Source organism: Triticum aestivum, chromosome 5A (assembly GCF_018294505.1).
Source record: "Triticum aestivum cultivar Chinese Spring chromosome 5A, IWGSC CS RefSeq v2.1, whole genome shotgun sequence".
In the NCBI taxonomy this organism is placed as follows: Eukaryota; Viridiplantae; Streptophyta; class Magnoliopsida; order Poales; family Poaceae; genus Triticum; species Triticum aestivum.
Window position 1 is genome coordinate 383,368,656 of NC_057806.1, and position 22,131 is coordinate 383,390,786.

General features: G+C 44.3%; 1 protein-coding gene across 1 annotated transcript; it reads left to right on the top strand.

Annotated features, from left to right (window-relative positions):
* Positions 1-18,653: 18,653 nt before the first annotated feature.
* On the top strand, positions 18,654-20,178 carry LOC123106961 (uncharacterized). The gene has a single exon (XM_044528983.1). It carries the CDS (start codon positions 18,719-18,721, stop codon positions 19,991-19,993), a length of 1,275 nt encoding a protein of 424 aa, XP_044384918.1. The 5' UTR covers positions 18,654-18,718; the 3' UTR covers positions 19,994-20,178.
* The last annotated feature ends 1,953 nt before the right edge of the window (positions 20,179-22,131 follow it).

Sequence of the window (22,131 nt, forward strand, 5' to 3'; positions counted from 1 at the left end):
GGGCGCTCGAGGGCGCCGGGCGAATCGTTTTTAGCGCGAAACAGCTGCGGGCCCTCCTTGCCAGTGACTCGTCTCTCTTCTCGCCGCTTCATCGTCCTTATCGTCTCGTTTCTCGTAGCGAATCAATGCCAAAGCTGCCGCGGAGTACGAGGAGATAGCCCGGCGCGACTTCTCCGACGAGGACGCCCTATGGTGGGCGCGGGATGACTACCTCCGCGACGAGATGGTCCGGCAGCGCCGGGCCCTAGAGGAGATAGCCGCCCGCAAACGTGGGTGCAAGGACGAGCGCGGCGTCGTGATCCTCGACAGGGACGACGACGAGATGCCCCCGGACCGTCCAACCCGCCGCGCCAACCGAGGGAGGGTTGCAGCAGGGCGGTGGCCGCGGAAGAGGCGGCGACGGCGACGGCGACGACGCCGACGCCGACGCCGGCGACTACACACGGTTCTACCGCCTCCTCGGCATGTAGAACTGCAAGGGCGGTGGGCGGCGAGGAGCGGCGAGGGAGACCGCGAGGAGCAGCCTAGTAGCATTTTTTTGTAAAATATTTTAAATATGTACGAACTCACCGAAGTTTGGTTGAATTTGCGTCGTGTTTACGCCAAAATTAAAATTTTCAGAAAAAAAATGTGGGCGCCGCGACGGGGGGCATCAGGTCCCCATCACGTGGTTTGCGCTGGTGCGCCCCGAGGGAGCGATTTTTAGCTCCTCTTGGGGGCCAACGGCTGGAGATGCTATAAGCCAATAGGCTGGTATGTTCTGTGTTGTCTAACGGCATTTCCATAGATGAACCAAGCACTGTCAGTGGCGACTTAAGAAAAAAATGAATCATGTTTTCACTTACGAGTTGTATTGGTGGGTAATTTTTACCAATTTAAAAGGCAATTTTAATGACGAACGACTAGAACCGGCAGCCGATTTATTAGTAGGTAAAGATAAAGATATGTGGTAAATCTCATGCAACCGTTGATCTGTTGTCGGGCGCTCGCGTTGCTTATCGCGCGACTCCTGGACCTGCTTTCTTCCCTTTTCGTTTTGCTTCTCGGTCCAGTCCAATATCTTCTCGCGCAGGGCGGCCGATTTCCTTTGGGAGCTCCTAATCTGCAACTCAGACGCCCGATCACGAATCCCGTATGAGTTAGATTAATGCCTACACCTACTCGACTCTCGCGACTAAGAATAGCGCCGATGATATAAGAACCACTACAACTGCGATATTTATTGCACAATATTGTCTACTCTAAGACTTAGATTTTCTTTTAATTATTTGGAATAATTGTGAAGTCGAAAAGGTTCATCGATTTCGAAAATGTGCATAATTTTTTAAGAAAAGTTCACAAACTTGAAAAAAGTTCATTGATTTAAAAAAAGTTTCAGAAAAAAATAAAAAAGTCCATCAATTTTTTAAGAAAAGTTCACGATTTTTTTTAAAAAAATCGTCAACTTTGAAAATGTTCAAAATTTTGAAAAGAAAATTTCATCGAATTTTAAAAATAATTTAATTGATTTTTAAAATTTCTTCTTTGAATTTAAAAATATCATCAAATTTTAAAAGGGTTCATAATAATTTGCCAAAAAGTTCATTGGATTTCAGAAAGTTAATAAATTTTAAAAAAAAGTTCACAAAATTTTAGAAAAGAACATTGATTTTTTTAAGAAAATCATCGGATTTGAAAAAAGTTCATCGAATTTGAGAATTTCACACATTTAAAAAGAGGAAAAGAAAATAGGAAAAAAAGAGAAAGAAAAAACATATGTGGGCATTTGCTATACATAGAAATGTGAAAAAAGAAGAAGGTGTGCGCAAGCGCCAAAGGTAGCGTAGTGGTTAGTGCAGTTGACAAGATCGTGAGCTCGTGAATTTGAAACCTGTCTCCCGCCTCTATTTTTCTGTTTCCAACAAAAATAAGAAAAACAGCTAAGCGGGCCGGCCCAGCTTGAAGGGTTTCAGGCGCTCGTTTGCAAAATGCACAGTAATCGACGCGTGAAGCGCCAAATAGAAAGTGCCATTTCTTTTTGTTTTCTGGACTGCTTTTGTCATGTCCGGGATCCATTCAAAGATTCTACCCATTATCCCATACTTGAAAATAACAGATGATACAGACTGCAGGTTGATTAAACCAAATATCAGGGTATTTTACGCAAGTAGCGAACATTTCTCTATCGCCTTTACCACTGCCCCTCTAGTAGATATTGATGCTATTCGTGAGCCTGTTTCTGGCTCTTTATTTTACGGAAACAATATTTATCTTTGGTGCTATTATTCCTAGTTCTACGGTGATCGGATTGCACTTTTACCCAATTTGAAAAATTGCATCTATTGATTGGAAGTTATACAATGGTGGTCCTTATGAGCTAATTGTTCTACATTTCTTACTTGGTGCAGCTTGGAATCTGGGTCATGAGTGGGAACTTAGTTTTTGTCTTGGATACGCGTCCATGGATTGTTGTTGCATATTCAGCTCCGGTTGCTGCTGCTAGTGTTGTTTTCTTGATTTACCCTATTGGTCAAACTTAAACTTGGACTGTCGATTGATTTAAGGAAACTGCAAGTTTATTTTTTTGCAAAAAGTGAAATGTTTTTCTTGGAGGGATTTAAATACGGACTGCAAGTTGATTTTAAGAAAGAGCAGATATTTTTTTTGCACAAATACGTGACGGACGGGTGGGAAGTAGTTATGGATACAGTTTATCTAATTCACATCTAGATGTTTTTTAAAAATTTAACATCTAAGCTCCCACAAATATATAATGCAGCAACAAAAAAAACTAAGACAAAAAAATAGACCACAAACAGAGTAAAAATCAGTTTAAATGTGACATAGTTGTGTCACATCTAGATGTGTCCTAGACAGGCCCAGATACATAACCAAGGATCCAGCGCTAGTTGTTTCCTTTCTCAGTCTATGTAGACTTTCTCTGCTCTCTCTTCAGTTCCCCTGTTCATTATCGAGCGGCACAAAAAAATTGATTATACATGTTTTTTCGCAAAACTGAAATTAGCTCAGGTTTGCATGCCATGTAGAACTGAATTGTACAACTTTTTTCTTCTCTGAATTTTTTTATGTGGGTTTTGCAGCAATTTTTGTTTGTGCTTATTCCTTTATTTTTGTAAACCCTCTTGATCTTTTCTTAGTTGTTCTTTAATTTTATAATGTATTAGGAAATATCCCCGTGCGTTGCAATGGGAGAAAAATAATATCTCAGCATTCCCCACATCCCGGCACACACTATTCCAGGTCCTCTATGTGAACATAATGCCCGATCTATATTGTCGCTTATCCTTCTTCCTGCCATCATCGGCGGTGGTAGCTCAACCTCGTGTCAGTGGAACGACGTGGGTGGTGGCCGTCAATAATGCGAGTTGATAGTCGGCAGGAGTGCTCGGCCCGTTGGTTGGATGTTGTCGGTTGGTGCCTCGCCTATAGTCACCTCCTTCCCGAACCGAATTGTTGTCGGTGTTGCAAATATAATTTGCAAGTAAGTCTGCTACAAAAAATTATAGACCTAGGCACGATTATAAAATAGTCATATACATTGTTTCCGACGGCTAGTTTTTGAGGAATTGTCAAAAAATAAATCCTTCGAAAATAAAGGGCAGACTTCAAAGAGCTACGTAAATTAAATCATATAGTACATATGCCCATGTGTTGGAATGAGGAGGTGTAGCGACCAGACCTCAAACAGTCTGATCTCTGTGTATAAGTGTTATCCCTGGATCGGTAATGCTGACACACACAATACTTGAAGGATTTATAATAGAGTGGCAATCACACACTTATTACATCGAATGTCTCAAAAGAGAACTTATTACAATGAATATGGCTTAAGGCCATCTAATACGATAACAGCAGAAGGCTTGGAAGATAAAGTGAGTCCATCAACTCCAACGGCATCACTGAGTGAAAGACCACGACCTAAGGTTCCTTACTCGTCGTCTGAAAAGTCTGCAACATGATACGTTGCATCCCAAAAAATGGGTCAGCACATAGAATATGCTGGCAAGATAACACAAGAGAGTATTGAACAATGTATAGCTATCACTACATCTATATATGGTTTGGTGGAGGCTGTAAGGTTAAAGGTTTTGCGAAAAGTCAATTTTTCCCTACTGCAAAGGAATAAATTTTATTTAACTATCATGGTGGTTGTTAAACATTGAGAAGGTTCACCCAACTCAATCCCAATTAAAAAGTAATCATCATTAAATCCAATCAAATTATATTAAGTGATGAGATACACATAATAATCCAAGAACTAGATACTCAAGATGTCCATAACCGGAGACACGGCTAACCATGATTAGTTTGTACACTCTGCAGAGGTTTGTGCACTTTTCCTCACAAGACTCGATCTCCTCTGTTGGAGTTATCGCACTACATGGTGTTTGAGAAACGGATAACCGAGACACAGTCTTTCCAAAGAGGTCCCCTTAACCGATAGATAGGCCGGTACACCTACAATCCCCTACATCTGCTAGCCCATCATGGAAAGGTTTCCCACAACTTACTCAACTATGCCAGAGCCCATAATGGCATGTGGCTGCACACGGAAGTTTCCAGTATGAATAATCTTATGATCCCTTTGAGCCTGGGTGGCGGTCCATAGGAGAATCACACGGTACCCCGGGATTTCCAAAAATACAGGCAATCACTGGGTTCCCCAGGTGCCTCAATCCACCCAGATGTGTATTAAAGTTGCCACCTTAAGTAACCATTAATTTAACAATCTCACATCTGTCATGAAAACACTCAAACCCAATCCACGTCTACTAGCATAGCATAGCAATATAAGCAACATAGAAGTAACTCCCAGGGTTTGATAATAAACAGGTGAATAGGTACTACCTCATCTACTTCCCAAACCCACAATTTAATTCAGATCCTAACCATGCAATGTTTGAGGGTTGATCTAATGCAATGAAAACTGGGTAGTAAGAGGTATGATCAAAGTGTTACTTGTCTTGTTGATGATCCGCGAAACCTAGAGACTCGATGTAGCACGCTTCGCACTCCGGGTACTCTATCGCAAACAAATAAGCATACAATAAGCAATCAAGCAAACACACGGGTAAAACGCAAATAAGATATCTAACCAGAAAGTTCAACTTAAGAACTCCGGTTTGCGAAAAGAATCAAATCAAACGAAGCAACAAAACTCAAACGGCGAGAGAAACAAACTTCGTTTACTAATATGGACTAAGATCAAATTTTACAGTAGCAAAAACTTGTTTAAGTTGGTTAAACGGAAAGAGGGTTGCGAGACGAAACTCTAGGCGCTTGAATCGCCTGATTTCGATAAACGAGCGAAAAGTTATACTAGAACGAAAATCGGATCATGAATCACGATCGAAAATAATCGCGGAAAATCCAAGAAAAAAACTGACGAACAGGCTAACGAACGAACGTTCACTGTCTGCGGCTAAACGGTGAAAACCGTTCGTAAAAACGAACGTAAAAATGGGCGTTCGCTAAATAACTAAACCGAAAAAATAAAACAGAACCGAAACTAATAAAAAAAGGATCTAGGGTTTCGAAAAAAACCAAACGGTGTTTCTCACGAAAAACCGCGGCAGCTACCTCGGGTCCGGCGGGGTCCGACGGCGGCGGCGGGCTCCGGTGCGGCGGGGCGGTGCGCCGGCGGCGCTGCGCGAGGCGACGCGGCGACGCGACGGATCGTTCGGCGGCGCGGCTAGGGTTTCGGGTGGGCTAGCGGCGGCTGGGGGCTCGGGGTCTCGGGCTTTAAAGGCCGGCCCGAGAGAGACCTGGCCGAATACGGCCCTAAGTCGGTTGACTTTTTTTTAAATAATTTCGACATGCAGAAAAAGAAAGAAAAGAAATACTAAACAGATTCCAAAAATCTTGAAATAAATTTTCCCCGTCCTCTAAAAATAAGCCGGACAAGGTGAACATTTATTTGGGCCCAAAATGTAATTTAAAAAAACGCATATTTTTCCTAATTCAAATAAAATAGCGACAAAACTCCGAATAAAAATCTTATTTGATTTTAATATTAAATCTCTGATATTTCTTTGTTTTGAGGAAGACATTTTATCCTCTCTCTTTTACTTTTAATAAAAAAATATTTCAGAGAAAAATAATTAAAATCAAACGATCCTCTTTTCATAATTCGAGAAAAATTCAAATATGAAAATAACGAAATCCCCAACTCTCTCCTTAGGTCCTTGAGTTGCGTGGAATTTCTAGGATCAACCAAAATGCAATAAAACATTATATGCAATGATGATCTAATGTATAACATTCCAAATTGAAAATTTGGGATGTTACAAACCTACCCCCTTAAGACGAATCTCGCCCTCGAGATTCAGGTTGGCTAGAAAATAGGTGAGGGTGATCCTTTCGTAAGTCTTCTTCTCGTTCCCAAGTGGCTTCATCCTCGGTATGATGACTCCACTGAACCTTGCAAAACTTGATGACCTTGTTGCGCGTAACTCGGCTGGCAAACTCGAGTATCTTGACTGGTTTCTCCTCATAAATCAAATCACTATCCAACCGTATCGCTTCTGACGGCACTGTATCTCTCAGAGGAATTTCAGCCATCTCAACGTGGCACTTCTTCAACTGAGAAACGTGGAACACATCACGAACTCCGGACAATCCTTCAGGTAATTCCAACTTGTAAGCAACTTCTCCCATACGTTCCAAAACTCTGTATGGTCCCACAAAACATGGTGCTAACTTTGCCTTAACTCCAAAATGCTTCACTCCTCGAAGTGGTGATACTCGAAGATACGCTCTGTCTCCGACTTTGTAGATTGTCTCCTTGTGTTTCGAATCCACATAACTCTTCTGCCTGGATTGGGCTACCTTGAGTCTATCGCGAATCAGCTTAACCTTCTCTTCAGACTCTTTAATCAAGTCAAGTCCAAACAACGGTGTTCTGCACCTCCTTCCGTATAGTGCTTCGAAAGGGGCCATCTTCAAACTGGCTTGATAACTGTTGTTATAAGAGAACTCTACATAAGGCAAATTATCGTCCCAACTAGATCCATAGTCTAGCGCACAAACTCTCAACATGTCCTCCAGAATCTGATTTACTCTTTCAGTCTGTCCATCTGTTTGCGGGTGAAAAGCTGTACTGAACTCTGTCTGGTTCCCAAAGTTTCATGCAACTGATTCCAAAACTTTAAGGTAAACTGGGTTCCTCTATCTGACACAATTATCCTCGGAACTCCATGCAGACATACGATCCTGGTCATATAGATCTTTGCCAACTTAGCACTGGTGTAAGTGGTCTTTACTAGGATGAAATGAGCTATTTTCGTCAATCGGTCGACTACAACCCATATCGAGTCATAGCCTGAACGAGTCTTAGGCAATCCCGTGATAAAATCCATGCCTAGTTTATCCCACTTCCATTCGGGTATAGGCAATGGCTGTAGCAATCCTGCTGGCTTCTGATGTTCTGCCTTCACTCTCTGACATACATCACAAACTGCTACATACTCCGCAATATCCTTCTTCATACCGGTCCACCAGAAACTGTCCTTCAAATCCAGATACATCTTGGTATTTCCTGGGTGAATCGAATATGGCGAATCATGGGCCTCTTGCAGAATCAACTTCCCGATCTCCTGATCATTTGGCACATATACACGGTCCTCAAACCATAAAGTATCGTGCTCATCCTTACCAAATCCCTTGGCTTTTCCTTTGCTCATCCTTTCCTTTATTTCGGCGATCTCCTTGTCCGTATTTTGCGCTTCCCTGATCTTATCCATCAAAGTGGACTGAATCTCCAAAGCTGCTACATAACCTCTCGGAACTATCTCCAAACATAGTTCACAAAGGTCTTCTACTAACTCCCTGGGTAACTCTCCGGTCATGAGTGTATTGACATGACTCTTGCGGCTCAACGCATCAGCTAATACGTTAGCCTTTATGGGATGATAGTGCAACTTCATGTCATAATCCTTAATGAGTTCCAACCATCTCCTCTGCCTGAGATTCAACTCCTTCTGTGTGAAGATATACTTCAAACTCTTGTGATCCGTGTATACCTCACAATGGTTTCCGATGAGAAAATGTCTCCATGTCTTCAACGCATGCACTACGACTGCTAACTCCAAATCATGCGTAGCATAGTTTAACTCATGGGGTTTAAGCTGTCGTGAGGCATATGAAACAAATCTCCCCTCCTGCATAAGTACGGCTCCAAGTCCTCGACGAGAAGCAACGCAATACACTTCATAATCCTTGAGTTAATCTGGTAGGATCAACACTGGCGATGTAACCAAGCGTCTCTTCAACTCCTGAAAACTGGCCTCACATTCCTCAGTCCAATTGAACTTGGTGTCCTTCTTTAAAAACTCCGTCATTGGCTTTGCAATCTTCGAGAAATTCTCAATGAATCTCCGATAGTATCCTGTGAGTCCAAGAAAACACCGGATCTCTCCAACTGTCGTGGGTGCTTCCTAATTTGTCACGGTGACAATTTTGTTGGGGTCTACTGCTATTCCTTCTCCGGATGTCCAAGAAATCCAACTTCCTTCAACCAAAACTCACACTTGCTGAACTTGGCGTATAACTGATGTTCCCTGAGCTTGCCAAGTACCAAACACAAATGTTCTTTATGTTCTTCTTCATTCTTTGAGTAAACCAGAATATCATCAATGAACACTACGACGAACTTATCCAAAAACTCCATAAACACCTTGTTCATCATGTTCATAAAGTAGGCAGGTGCGTTAGTCAGGCCAAATGACATAACGGTATACTCATATAGCCCATACCTTGTGGTAAAAGTTGTCTTAGGTATGTCCTGCTCTCGAATCTTCAACTGGTGATAACCTGATCGCAGATCAATCTTGGAAAACACCTTAGCTCCTTGCAGCTGATCAAACAAGTCATTGATCATCGACAGTGGGTACTTGTTCTTGATCGTTACTTCATTTAATCCACGATAATCAACAACCATCCTTAACGATCCATCCTTCTTCTCCACTAGAAGTACCGGTGATCCCTAAGGTGACGAGCTTGGGCGAATATATCCTTTATCGAGTAACTCCTTAATTTGCTTCTTAATTTCCTCTAAATCTTGTGCGGGCATCCTGTACGGTCTATTAGATATTAGCCCAGTGCCTGGCAAAAGCTCTATCAAAAACTCTATGTCTCTATCCGGTGGCATGCCTGGCAACTCTTCTAGAAATACATCCGGAAATTCCTTCACCACTGGTACTTCCTCCTGTACTACTCCCGATAAGCAATTTACTTGAGTCCTATTCGGCACATGCCGGGATACATACTTGATCCTTCTTCCTTCTGGGGTGGTGAGTAAAATCGTCTTACTGGCGCAATCGATGTTTCCTCCATACATCGATAGCCAATCCATACCCAGAATCACATCCAAACCTTGCGATTCCAAAATTATCAGATCGGAGGGGAAAACATGCCTACCTATGGCCAATGGCATCTAAAAACATCCATGGCTTGCCATATACTCTGCTCCGGGTGAGGTTACTAACATGGGTGTCTTAAGTACTCTAGTGGGCAGGTTATACTTATCCACAAATCCCCTTGATATGTATGAATGCGATGCACCAGTATCAAAAAGTACGACTGCAGTAAAAGACTTAACCAAAAACTTACCAATTACTGCATCTGGCTGGGCTTCAATCTCCTCCACGTTAACGTGGTTCACTTGTCCCCTGTTGAAAGGGTTGGGCTTCTTCCCAGAGCTTCCATTGCCATTTCCATTTTTGGCTTCAGGACATTCATTGGCGTAATGTCCGGTCTTCTGACACTTGTAGCAAGTAACGTGGCTTAGATCCTTCTTGGTGGGTGTTGCCGGGTTGGAACGATTCTGTCCGCTACTTCCTCCATTACTATTGCCATTCTTGGGGCCACTATGGTTATGCGAACTTCCTCCATTATGAGTGTGGCCTCCATGGTTATGAACAAGTCCTCCCGAGTTTGGGGTGAAACGGGGTCTCTGCTGAGCTCCAGAATTATACTTCCCTTGTGCATACTTCCTCTTACGGCTGTCAATCTGTTGTTGCTTCTCTTCAAGCATGAGAGCTCTATCCACCAACTCCTGGTAGTTATTGAAATTTGCTACCATCAACTGCATGCTCAGCTCATCATTCAGTCCCTCCAAAAACTTCTCCTTCTTAGTTGCATCTATAGCAACGTCATCTGGGGCATAACATGCTAACTTACTAAACTCATCCACATACCCGCCAATAGTACGTCCTCCTTGGCGTAAGTTGCGAAACTCACACTTCTTCATGGTCATAGCTCCTGCTGATACATGGGCAGTACGGAAAGCTTGCTGGAACTGATCCCATGTGATAGTGGCTATAGGATAAGTGACAGTGTAATTCTCCCACCATGAGGCTGCTGGTCCATCCAATTGGTGTGCGGCAAAACGCACCTTCTCAGCATATGTGCATCCTACAGTGGTTAACTCCCTTCCAATCCTGCGAAGCCAATCATCTACAACTATCGGCTCGGTGCTACTGGAAAACACCGGCGGTTGCAACCTCAGAAAACGGGCTAAGTTGTCAACGGGTGGTGGTGGTGGTGGGTTGTTGTTGTTGTTGTTGTTGCCTTGGTTCTGAACTAACAGCCGCATCAGGGTATTCTGCTGCTGGATCAACTAAGTGAGCTCTGGTGGAAAGGTAAATCCGGTGTCACGTCTCGGAGGCATCTGAGGGTTTAGAGAGGAGAGAATAGAATAGATTGAGGTCTAGTGAGAAAACACTACCCATACGCACATGAGACAAACACAAACATATCACTCAATCAATCAAGCAAAGGCATACAATCGGTCTAGAACTATCGTTACAAAGTGCTTGGACTATACTATTTACATGGTAGACTACTACTATTGTTTTGGTGGTCAACTAGAAATATTGATTGGTCGAAGACTCCATGACATCTGCTCTAGCTTCATCAACATAGTTATCATCACTATCGTCGGGGTCCGAATCAGTGTCATCGATGATGATGTAGTCCTCCGGACGAATCTCCTTGGGTTCTTCGTCTTCTCCTCCTGGCGCGGGGTCTCCCATGAATACTCCTAGCTTCCTTTCCAGATCGTCATTCCTCTCCACTAGTACGACGATTTCCTCCTCATAATCTTCGCGAGTTTCCCTGAGTTCTTCTTCAAGCTCCGTGATCCTGGTCATCGCCTTCTTCAAATCTATCATGCCTACGCACATCTGGTTCTCCTGGCGGCGAATATGCTGGTTTAACTCCTGGATGGAAGCTGCAATGGATCTATCCTTCCTGGTGTTGATCATCTCCCATTGCTCATCTCGGCGCCCACAAATCTGGTAGATAGTATCCTTGAGATCCTTGTGGTAAACTTCTCCAATGCGTCCCATGGTGATGTGAGCTGCCATACTCTTTCCTAGACTCCAGGTTGGTGCATCGAAAGAAAACTCTATGGGCTCAGTGACTAGTGTGAATGTCCTTCCCGGAACTTGAACTTGAATCATCCAGCGCTCCTCTTCTGGTAAAGTGGCATTGTAAGTCCCGGTGAAACTTGATATTCCAATGTTCAAGTACCTAGTGACTTCCTTCAAGTGTCTTCCAAAGGGGGCGTCTTCATCCGGTTGCGCAAACTTGTTCCTTGCGTCCGCCATCCTAAAGAGTAGAAAAAGGAGAGGAGTTAGAAATGAGAAGAGAATAGTGATCTAGGGCTTTAGCTTAGTGGTCGTGTCCTACAGTCAGCGTGTGCTCTGATACCATCTTTGTAGCGACCAGACCTCAAACAATCTGATCTCTGTGTATAAGTGTCATCCCTGGATCGGTAATGCTGACACACACAGTACTTGAAGGATTTATAACAGAGTGGCAATCACACACTTATTACATCGAATGTCTCAAAAGAGAACTTATTACAATAAATATGGCTTAAGGCCATCTAATACGATAACAGCGGAAGGCTTGGAAGATAAAGTGAGTTCATCAACTCCAATGACATCACTGAGTGAAAGACCACGACCTAAGGCTCCTTACTCATTGTCTGAAAAGTCTGCAACATGATACGTTGCAGCCCGAAAAATGGGTCAGCACATAGAATATGTTGGCAAGATAACACAAGAGATTATTGAACAATGTATAGCTATCACTACATGCATATATGGTTTGGTGGAGGCTGTAAGGTTAAAGGTTTTGCGAAAAGCCAATTTTTCCCTACTGCAAAGGAATAAATTTTATTTAACTATCATGGTGGTAGTTAAACATTGAGAAGGTTCACCCAACTCAATCCCAATTAAAAAGTAATCATCATTAAACCCAATCAAATTATATTAAGAGTGATGAGATCCACATGATAATCCAAGAACTAGATACTCAAGATGTCCATAACCGGGGACACGGCTAACCATGGTTAGTTTATACACTCTGCAGAGGTTTGTGCACTTTTCCCCACAAGACTCAATCTCCTCTGTTGGAGTTCTCGCACTACATGGTGTTTGAGAAACGGATGACCGAAACATAGTCTTTCCGAAGAGGTCCCCTTAACCGATAGATAGGCCGGTACACCTACAATCCCCTACATCTGCTAGCCCATCATGGAAAGGTTTCCCACAACTTACTCAACTATGCCAGAGCCCATAATGGCATGTGGCTGCACATGGAAGTTTCCAGTATGAATAATCTTATGATCCCTTTGAGCCTGGGTGGCGGTCCATAGGAGAATCACACGGTACCTCGGGATTTCCAAAAATACAGGCAATCACTGGGTTCCCCAGGTGCCTCAATCCACCCAGATGTGTATTAAAGTTGCCACCTTAAGTAACCATTAATTTAGCAATCTCACATCTGTCATGAATACACTCAAACCCAATCCACGTCTACAAGCATAGCATAGCAATATAAGCAACGTAGAAGTAACTCCCAGGGTTTGATAATAAACAGGTGAATAGGTACTACCTCACCTACTTCCCAAACCCACAATTTAATTCAGACCCTAACCATGCAATGTTTGAGGGTTGATCTAATGCAATGAAAACTGGGTAGTAAGAGGTATGATCAAAGTGTTACTTGTCTTGCCGATGATCCGCGAAACCTAGAGACTCGATGTAGCACGCTTCGCACTCCGGGTAATCTATTACAAACAAACAAGCATACAATAAGCAATCAAGCAAACGCACGGGTAAAACGCAAATAAGAGATCTAATCAGAAAGTTCAACTTAAGAACTCCGGTTTGCAAAAAGAATCAAATCAAACGAAGCAACAAAACTCAAACAGCGAGTGAAACAAGCTTCGTTTACTAATTTGAACTAAGGTCAAATTTTACAGTAGAGAAAACTTGTTTAAGTTGGTTAAACAAAAAAGGGTTTCGAGACGAAACTCTAGGCGCTTGAATCGCCTGATTCCGATAAACGAGCGAAAAGTTATACTAGAACGAAAATCGGATCAGGAATCGCGATCGAAAATGATCGCGGAAAATCCGAGAAAAAGAAAAACTGACGAACAGGCTAACGAACGAACTCGCTGTCTGCGGCTAAACGGTGAAAACCGTTCGTAAAAATGAACGAAAAAACGGCGTTCGCTAAATAACTAAACCGAAAAAATAAAACCGTACCGAAACTCATAAAAACGGATCTAGGGTTTCGAAGAAAAACCAAACGGTTTTTCTCACGAAAAACCGAGACGGCTGCCTCGGGTCCGATGGGGTCCGATGGCGGCGGCGGGCTCCGGTGCGGCGGCGCGGCAATGGCGAGGCGGGCTCCTGTGCGGCGACGCGGCAGCGGCGAGGCGGCGGGCGGTGCGGCGGCGGTGGAGCTGCGCGCGAGGCGAGGCGGCGGCGCGGCGGATCGGGCGGCGGCGCGGCTAGGGTTTCGGGTGGGCTGGCGGCGGCTGGGGGCTTGGGGTCTCGGTCTTTAAAGGCCGGCCCAAGAGAGTCTTGGCCGAATACGGCCCTAAATCGGTTGACTTTTTTTTAAATAATTTTGACGTGCAGAAAAAGAAAGAAAAAAAATACTAAACGAACTCCAAAAACCCCAAAATAAATTTTCCTCGTCCTCCAAAAATTTGCCGGACAAGGTGAACATTTATTTGGGCCTAAAATGCAATTTTGAAAAACACATATTTTTCCTAATTCAAATAAAATAGCGACAAAATTCAGAATAAAAATCTTATTTGATTTTAATATTAAATATCTGATATTTTTTATTTTGAGGAAGTCATTTTATCCTCTCTCTTTTACTTTTAATAAAAGAAATATTTCAGAGAAAAATAATTAAAATCAAACTATCCTCTTTTCATAATTTGAGAAAAACTCAAATATGAAAATAACGAAATCCCCAACTCTCTTCGTAGGTCCTTGAGTTGCGTGGAATTTTTAGGATTAACCATAATGCAATAAAACATGCTATGCAATGATGATCTAATGTATAACATTTCAAATTAAAAATTTGGGATGTTACAGGAAGCAATTTTTCGGAAGAAGTAGCGGGAGAGATAATTGATATGTTCACCAAAAACTGTCTCCACGACGCTTGGCGACAGAGCGAGGAGATGCGGTCTTCTCACAGGTCATGATTGGCCCGCGAGATCTTTATAGTGGTGGGGTTCGTCGGCATGGTGATGACCACCCAACTGGTGTTTTTTTTCCTCTGGGTTCGCCTCCGTCTCGGAGTTGTGGTTGCGCCCTCATTTGGTTGCTACACGGCGACCTTCGAGGCAAGGTTGCTTCGACCTCTCTCTCCTACGACGATATAACCGGATAGATTACTAATTGCAACGCATAATTTTTGTTTGATTAGCATAATTAGCGCATAACCAGGCATGAATGTCCCTTCATTATAAGGGTTTATTCTCTTCAACTATTTTTGTGCTCACGTGCCCATAATTTTTATTAATTAGAGCAAAACCAACATATTCTCTTTTATTAGCACGTGCCCACATTTTTTCAATTATAGGCTATAGCCAACCATCATATTTTCTTTTATTGGCATGTGCAAGTTACCTTTGGCAATAATTTGTGGAGTACCGCATTCTGCACATGATTCTCGAGACAACTTCCTTATTCTCACACAACCTTTTTATTTCCAGACAACTTAGGGACATTTAAAAACTGGTGTGATTTAATATAAATTTCCAAATTGCAAGCTAGCTGAGTTGGCTTTGTTTGTCGGCACAAGGAAAGTTCATAGTTCAATTCCCTCGCGCCCTTAATTTTTTGCTGCTTGTCAGTGTTATAGAAAAAGAAATGTGTGGTAGGCCCAGTTCGGCCCACCTGGGGGATAAATGAAAAAAAGGGAACTACGCGTGGAATGGACGGAACAAAATCGATACGTGTATTTTTGCTTTTCTTGGATGGACGGAACAAAATTGATACGTATATTTTTGCTTTTCTTGGGACAGCTGTGTGGGAGTTTCTATATGACGTTAGTTGCGTCAAATAGAGCGTGGGATGCACAACTGATCGCATCTAGGTGACCTGTGTTTGCAAGGCACGAGTAATAATCCAGAAAAACGACGGGTTGAACGTTCGAACACATGACCTTAAAGACTCGATCACGTACTGTCAGCCAAGGCAACAAACACGTACTGCTAACCAATGGCCAGCGCGAATATTTAAAAACATACTGCAACGTCAGATAGAAAACATTTTTAATTTTTTTATATATAAATTGTTAAATATTCTAGGAAAAGTGAACATTTTTTTGAAATTATGAAACATGTTTTTAATATTCCATCCATTTTGAAAACAAAACATGAACAAAATTTGAAACAGAATCATTTTCGGAAGACATGAACCTGTTATGAAAACACAAACATTTTTTGAACTTGTGACAGACTTTTGAAAAGGGAACATGTTTTGAACATTCAGAACAATTTTATAAAATGTACTTTTAAACGCAAATATTATTTTCAATTTGTGAACATTTTACTAAAACAAGAATATTTTTCGAATTTTGAAATTTTTTAGAAATGTTTTTTTAAATCCCAAACAACTTTGGAAAACACAAATAGTTTTTGGAAAACAATTGAATATGTCCTGAATTTCGAAAAAGAATCAGAATTAGAAAAAAAATCCTCAAAAAAATCAAATATTCTGGTATTTTTAGAAAAATGATAAAAACATCAAATTCTGAACTTTTTTTGAAAAGTTTTAATTACGAAATAAGGTAAATATAAAAATAAATTCAGAAGGAAAAACGAAACGGGCAGGCACGGTTTTGGGCACCCTGTGCGACTCTGACTATCTGCCGTATAGGGCAACAAATAGAGTTTTTGCCGCTTCTTGAGCAGGCAAATTAGTGGGCTGGTTTGGCTGGGCCACAACGTGTGCGGCCTAGTACGAAAATCTGGATTGCTAAATTAAAAAACAGATGAACGCACAAAAATTTAGTTCCACCCCGGATAGAAAAAATAAATTTTGATGGTGAACGGATGAAAAAAATCGGAGATACGCACCTTGCTTTATTACTAGAGACATAGATATAGACACCGTGTTTTTGTTTGCTATCATTTTTGTGTATCATTTTTTTGTAATTAATGATTAATGAAAAAGAGTTACAATAAGGGTTTAACCCTAGTGTTTTTGCTCAAAAGTATATTATTTTATCTATCCTTAGTCGCAACCACACCATTCGATCCACAAGACTTCGTTTATGCGCGGCACACACCCGACCCAATTGCACATCCACCTTCGGCATCCCATCTTTTTCGAATGACCAACTTCTATAAGTCCACTATCGCACACCAACTTTTCTATTAATTTGTAAAAAAATGTATTTCTTCGGTATTTTCAAAATTCTGTATATTTTCTAAATTTGTAGTTTTTGGAAAATTCTTGTTTGTTTTGAATTTATCTACATATTTTAAAATTTGCAAACAATAAAATTTGTGAATAGTTTTTCAAATTCACTTTTCATATAGATTTTTATTTATTTTAGTAAGAATGGAATGAATGATCATCCATTTAGCGGCTAATTTATCTCTCGCCATTTCTTTTCTCTCCATTTCCCTTTTATTTTCCATTGAAGTCAACGTTTTTTTGTGCAATTTTTTTGTGAGACTTTTTTTTCTTCAGTTGTAACTTCACCAACTTGCAATTGGGACCAACCAATTTGTCCCGCTCAACCGCAAGTTCACTAATTTTTTTATGAGAAAACTTTCAATCTATTCATCTTCAATCATGTCAATACAACGAACACCAGAATAATAAAAATTACATCTAGGTCCGTAGACCACCTAGCGACAACTACAAGCGCTGAAGCGAGCCGAAGGCGCCGTCGTCATCGCCCCTCCCTCGTCGGAGCCGCGCAAAACTTGTTGTATTAGACAGTCGGGAAGTCGTCGTGCTAAGGCCCCATAGGACCAGCGCAGCAGAACAGCAACCGCCGCCTATGAAGAGTAGCGTAGATCAGAAGGATTCAACCTGAAGAAACACAAACGTAGACGAACTACAACCAGATCCAAGCAAATCCACCGACGATAGATCTGCCGGAGACACACCTCCACACGCCCATCGATGATGCTAGACACATCACCAGAACGGGGGCTAGGCGAGGAAGACCTTATTCCATCTTTAGGGAGCCGGCGCCGCCGTAGTCTCGTCTTCCTAAGAAGGACACAAACCCTAACGAAACTTGAAGAAACATCTAAAACGGAGCCCTCCCGCCGGCAAGGGCCGGGATCCACCACGCCACCATGGTCCTAAGGCCACCAGAGACGAGATGGACCGGCGGCGGCGCCGACGGAAGAAAAAGGAACCCTAAGTTTTTCTTGGGAAGGAGGCTTTTTGTCTGAATACCTTTTATGCAAGTCCACTAATTTTTAACTGGGCTAGTTATAAGTCCACCCTTGATTTGCAGCTAGACTCAATGTTTCTTTTGGTTTCGCAACTGACTCCAACTCTTTTTTGCATAAAGTCCACCCTTAACTTGCAATTGTAATTTTTTTTGCCTCAGTTGCATGTCTACCATCGACTCGAAGTTAGGGGTTGACTTTTCTCGGTTGCAAGTCAACCGTCATCTCACGACTTAGTCTGACCCTTTTTTTATCTCAGTCAAGTCAACCATCGACACGCACCCGAGACCGTCTTTTTTTATTCTGGTTGTCTACTATAACAAGTTTGGCTCGACCTTCGTGAGGGAGGGCGATGAGGCCGACGCGCCTTCGGCTAACTCCAGTGCTTGTAGTCTCCGCTAGGTGGTCTATGAACAGGGTCACATGGATGTAATTTTTGTATTCCTGTGTTCTTTGTACTGCCATAACATTAATATTAATAGATCGAATCTTTTCTCGCAAAAGAAAGGAATAAAACTTATACATGTAAAAACAGGCATAAATTTCACTAAATGGGTAAGCTGACGAAATCCTTATTAAATGGGGTAACTGATGTTTCATGTGTCAAACTACGCGTATGGGTACCCTGCAAAATAAAATAAAAACTACGCGTATACGGGTAAAAAATGAAGTTGACTCGCCACTGCGCCAAGATTTTTTTTTTTTTGAGGGTACCACTGCGCCAAGATTGAAGTAAACTTTATTCTAGCTCCCTGTGGCGCGGCGCCAGCATAGTGCTCAGTTCCGTGGGAGGCAAGTAGCATGATCTTTAGAAAATGAAGGTTCCGTGAGTGGCACGAATGCATATGCTCCAAATCGCATCGCTTGAGTGTATTAAACCGTCAGCAGCTCGTTTTATGCTGCTCACTGACTCAGTTTATCAGACCCATTCGTGTCTCGAGGATTCATTCCCGTCAAGAAGTGCATCCGAGTTCCGGGTCAATGGCTGGCCGCCGGCGACGACAGCGCAGCAAGAACAAGCACAAGACAGCGTCGAGGAGCGACATCCCGTCAGGGCCAACGACCGTCCACCAAGTCCCCGACCACCTCCTCGAGCTCGTGCTCCTCCGGGTTGGCTCTTCCGTCGCCCTCGTCCGAGCCGCCTTCACCTGCAAGCGCTGGCGCCGCCTCGTCGCGGACACCGCATTCCTGGCCCGGTTCCGCTCCCTCCACGCAGCCCACGTCGCCGGTCACTACCACGTCGTCGACCGGCCCTACCGCGAGAAGCTGCCGCCCGACGGGAACAACCAGAACCAGGTGTTCGTGCCAGACCCCTCGGCTGCCGACGCCATCGACAGACGCCACTTCTCCCTCGATTTCCTCCCGGAATGCGATGACTCCTCGTCCTGGGAGCTCGCCGACAGCCGCGGCAGCCTCCTTCTCTTTTACAGGGCGAGAACAAACTGGACGGGGCGGCTTCGCTTCCCGGACCTCGTCGTCTGCGAGCCGCTCTCGCGGCGGTACCAGGGGATCGCCTACCCGCCGGCGATGCGTCTCCACCTGTGCTTCGGCGCGTTCCTGCTCGACGGTGGCGCCGTCGACGAGACGGGTGGCTGCATCGGCATGTCAAACTTCCGGGTGATCGTCGCGGTCTACGAATACGTCGCGCATGCCCGTGCCGCACCCCGGGCCTGCGTGTTCTCCTCGGGCGCCGACGGCGGTTGGAGCTTGAGGCAGCGCGCGGCCGGCAGCGGCAGCGGCGGCGTCCCCCTCTCGTGGTTTGGCTTGATCAATTTTGTAGGGCGCACGCGCTGGTCGCTATACTGGACGATGGAGCGCGACGGCGCCGTGCTCTCTCTCGACGAGTCCACCCTGGAGTTCTCGCTCGCCATGTTCCCGGATGCCGTCGTGGGGTGGCGGGACGAGTTGTCCACCTTCTGGGTCATCGGCGGCGAGGACGGCGCGGTGCGCGTCGTCCGCATGATCAACAGAGACCTCACGGTCTTTGCGCAGCTCCAGGGCGGCGGCGAGTGGGTGACGGAGAAGGTCGTGAGGCTGCGGCCGGCCGACATTGTCGCGGCCAACGAGAGGTATGTCCTCTTGACGCCGAGGGGGCAGACCTGCCTTTTCTCCGTCGAGCTCGACACGCTGCAGGCGGAGAGCACGCACGAGAGGAACAGGTACGCGGGAGCGGCGTACCCGTACGAGCTGCCCTGGCCACCGGTCTTGCAGGCCTGCTGTGCTGCCGATGACACGCGCCGAAGGAGATACCGCTGATGTATTATGGAAATTTGTGCAGTGTACTTTACCAGAGTGTTGGAAACGAGAGTTTTGGAAATGCTTCACGATGTATTGATCGGTGCATAACGCACGTATATATAAAGTACAAAGTAAAAAGAAAATAATGCTATGTAGGTTTAGCGGGGTTTTACATGTAGGTGGGTTTTGATTGAAGATTAAGAAAAAGGGTTCACTGAGAATTAGTGATGTCTCAGTCGACAGGATTAATCATACGATTTGATTGATCTGTATTTGTCTCTGATGTATTCTCGTTGTTCAAAACCTATTGTACCTTCCGCTACGTGGGCCGTGGGCTACGGTTTGTGGTCCTTCTTATTTTTTTTCCTGTTTTATTTATTTATTTTCTTAATAGATATCCCACGTAAATATTTAGTGTTTTCTTTCTTCTTTTTTCTGTTAGGCTTGTGTGTACAGAAATAAGATACGCGTACTTATCTGGCTTTTTTCCTTCTTTATCATTTATTTTTTATTTTATCTTTTTGTATACTTTTTTTTATATGTTTTATTTGTCTGTTTTTACTTCTACTTCTACCTTTTTCTATTTTTATCATTCATCTTTGGAAGATTTAAGTAAGATATATCTTGACACGAATGAACAATTTTTATTCTCACTTTTTGTTGTTGTCTTTTCTATGTGTTTTTTGTTTTAATTTTATTTTGTCGGAGGGGGTGGCGGGAGAAGGGGCGGCCATTTGCATGTCCGACACTAGGCATGCAACTGCAAGTGTCACCCCCGACCGCAACCTCATCTCTTTTAAAATGACTGTAACTGGACTTTTTTGTTCTGTCGGAGGGGGCGGGTCAGTTGCAAGCCCGACAACAGCCCCACAACTTCATGTCCCCCAACATGGTTGCAACTCAACTTTCGTTTTTTGTAGGGGGCGTCGGGAAAGGGGACATGCCAAATGCAAGCCCGACAACAGTCTCGTAACTGCAAGTGGCGCACCAGACCGCAACTGCATGTCCCTCAGCATGGTTGCTGTGACGCCCGGGTAATTAAGCTACAGTGATCCTCTGCTAATGGTGCCACGTCACCTCGTTTATAGTTGCTGATCTCGAGTTAGTTCGAAACCGATTCAAATTCAAATTCAAAAATAGGCAAACAATAAAAGTTTTCAAATATTAAAACTAAAATGTTCGGAGTGAACCAAATATTGCATAGATAATTATGGTGGAGCAACCAAACTTTGATAAAATGTTTAAAGGCCCTAAAACAATTAAAACAATAGTGAAGACAATTAAACAAAGGCCTATTGAATTTATAAAATGCTAACACTATTTTATTATGTGTTAAGAATTAATCTCGTAGTAGTTTATTGGTTAATACAAATTAGGCACTAGTGGTAATTTTATAAAACTAAAATAAAAGAAAACAGAAAAGAAATAGAATAAAACAAAAGAAGAAAAGGAAACATAACCAAAAAAAAAGGAAAAAGAGAAAGAACCCCCCTGGCCCAACTGGGCCAAGCCCACCTGGCCCAGCCGGCCAGCCCCCCTGGCCCGGTCCACCCCCTCACTCCCTTATCCCCCTCCCCCGGTCGGCAATCCCTAACCACCCCACTCTCCCCCTCGATCCCCTCCTTCTCCTCCCCCGCGCCGTCCGGATCGGGAGCTGCCCGATCCCGTCGCCCCCCCCCCCCCGACGCCGACGACCCCCGCCGCCCCGTCCGCACCTCCCCGACCTGCCGCGCTGGGCGCAAGGCCCCCTCGCCGCCGCGGGGTCGTCCCCGACCCCCCCCCCCCGATCCCATCTCGACGCCGGACCGCCCGTCGCCGCCGAACGCCTCCCCGACTCCCTCCTCGCCGGTCGCCTCCGAGCTCCACCGCGCCCACCTCCTAGACCCTACGCGCCCCCCCCACCGTGAGCTTCCCCCCCCTTTCGCTCCCCCGATCCCCCTGGGATCGATCCCATCTCCCCCCCCCCCCGCGCGCGCTCGGTCGCCGTGGCCGGAGCCCGCTCCGGTGCCGCGCTTGCCGCGCTCCGGCTCGCGCCGGCTCACCGCGCCCGCGTCCCTCCCCTCGGGCCTCCTCGCTCGGCCGAGGCCCCCCCCTCCTCTCCTTCCCCGCCGCCGCGCCGGGCCGTTCCGCCCCGACCCTCCCCCTCTCTTCCTCGC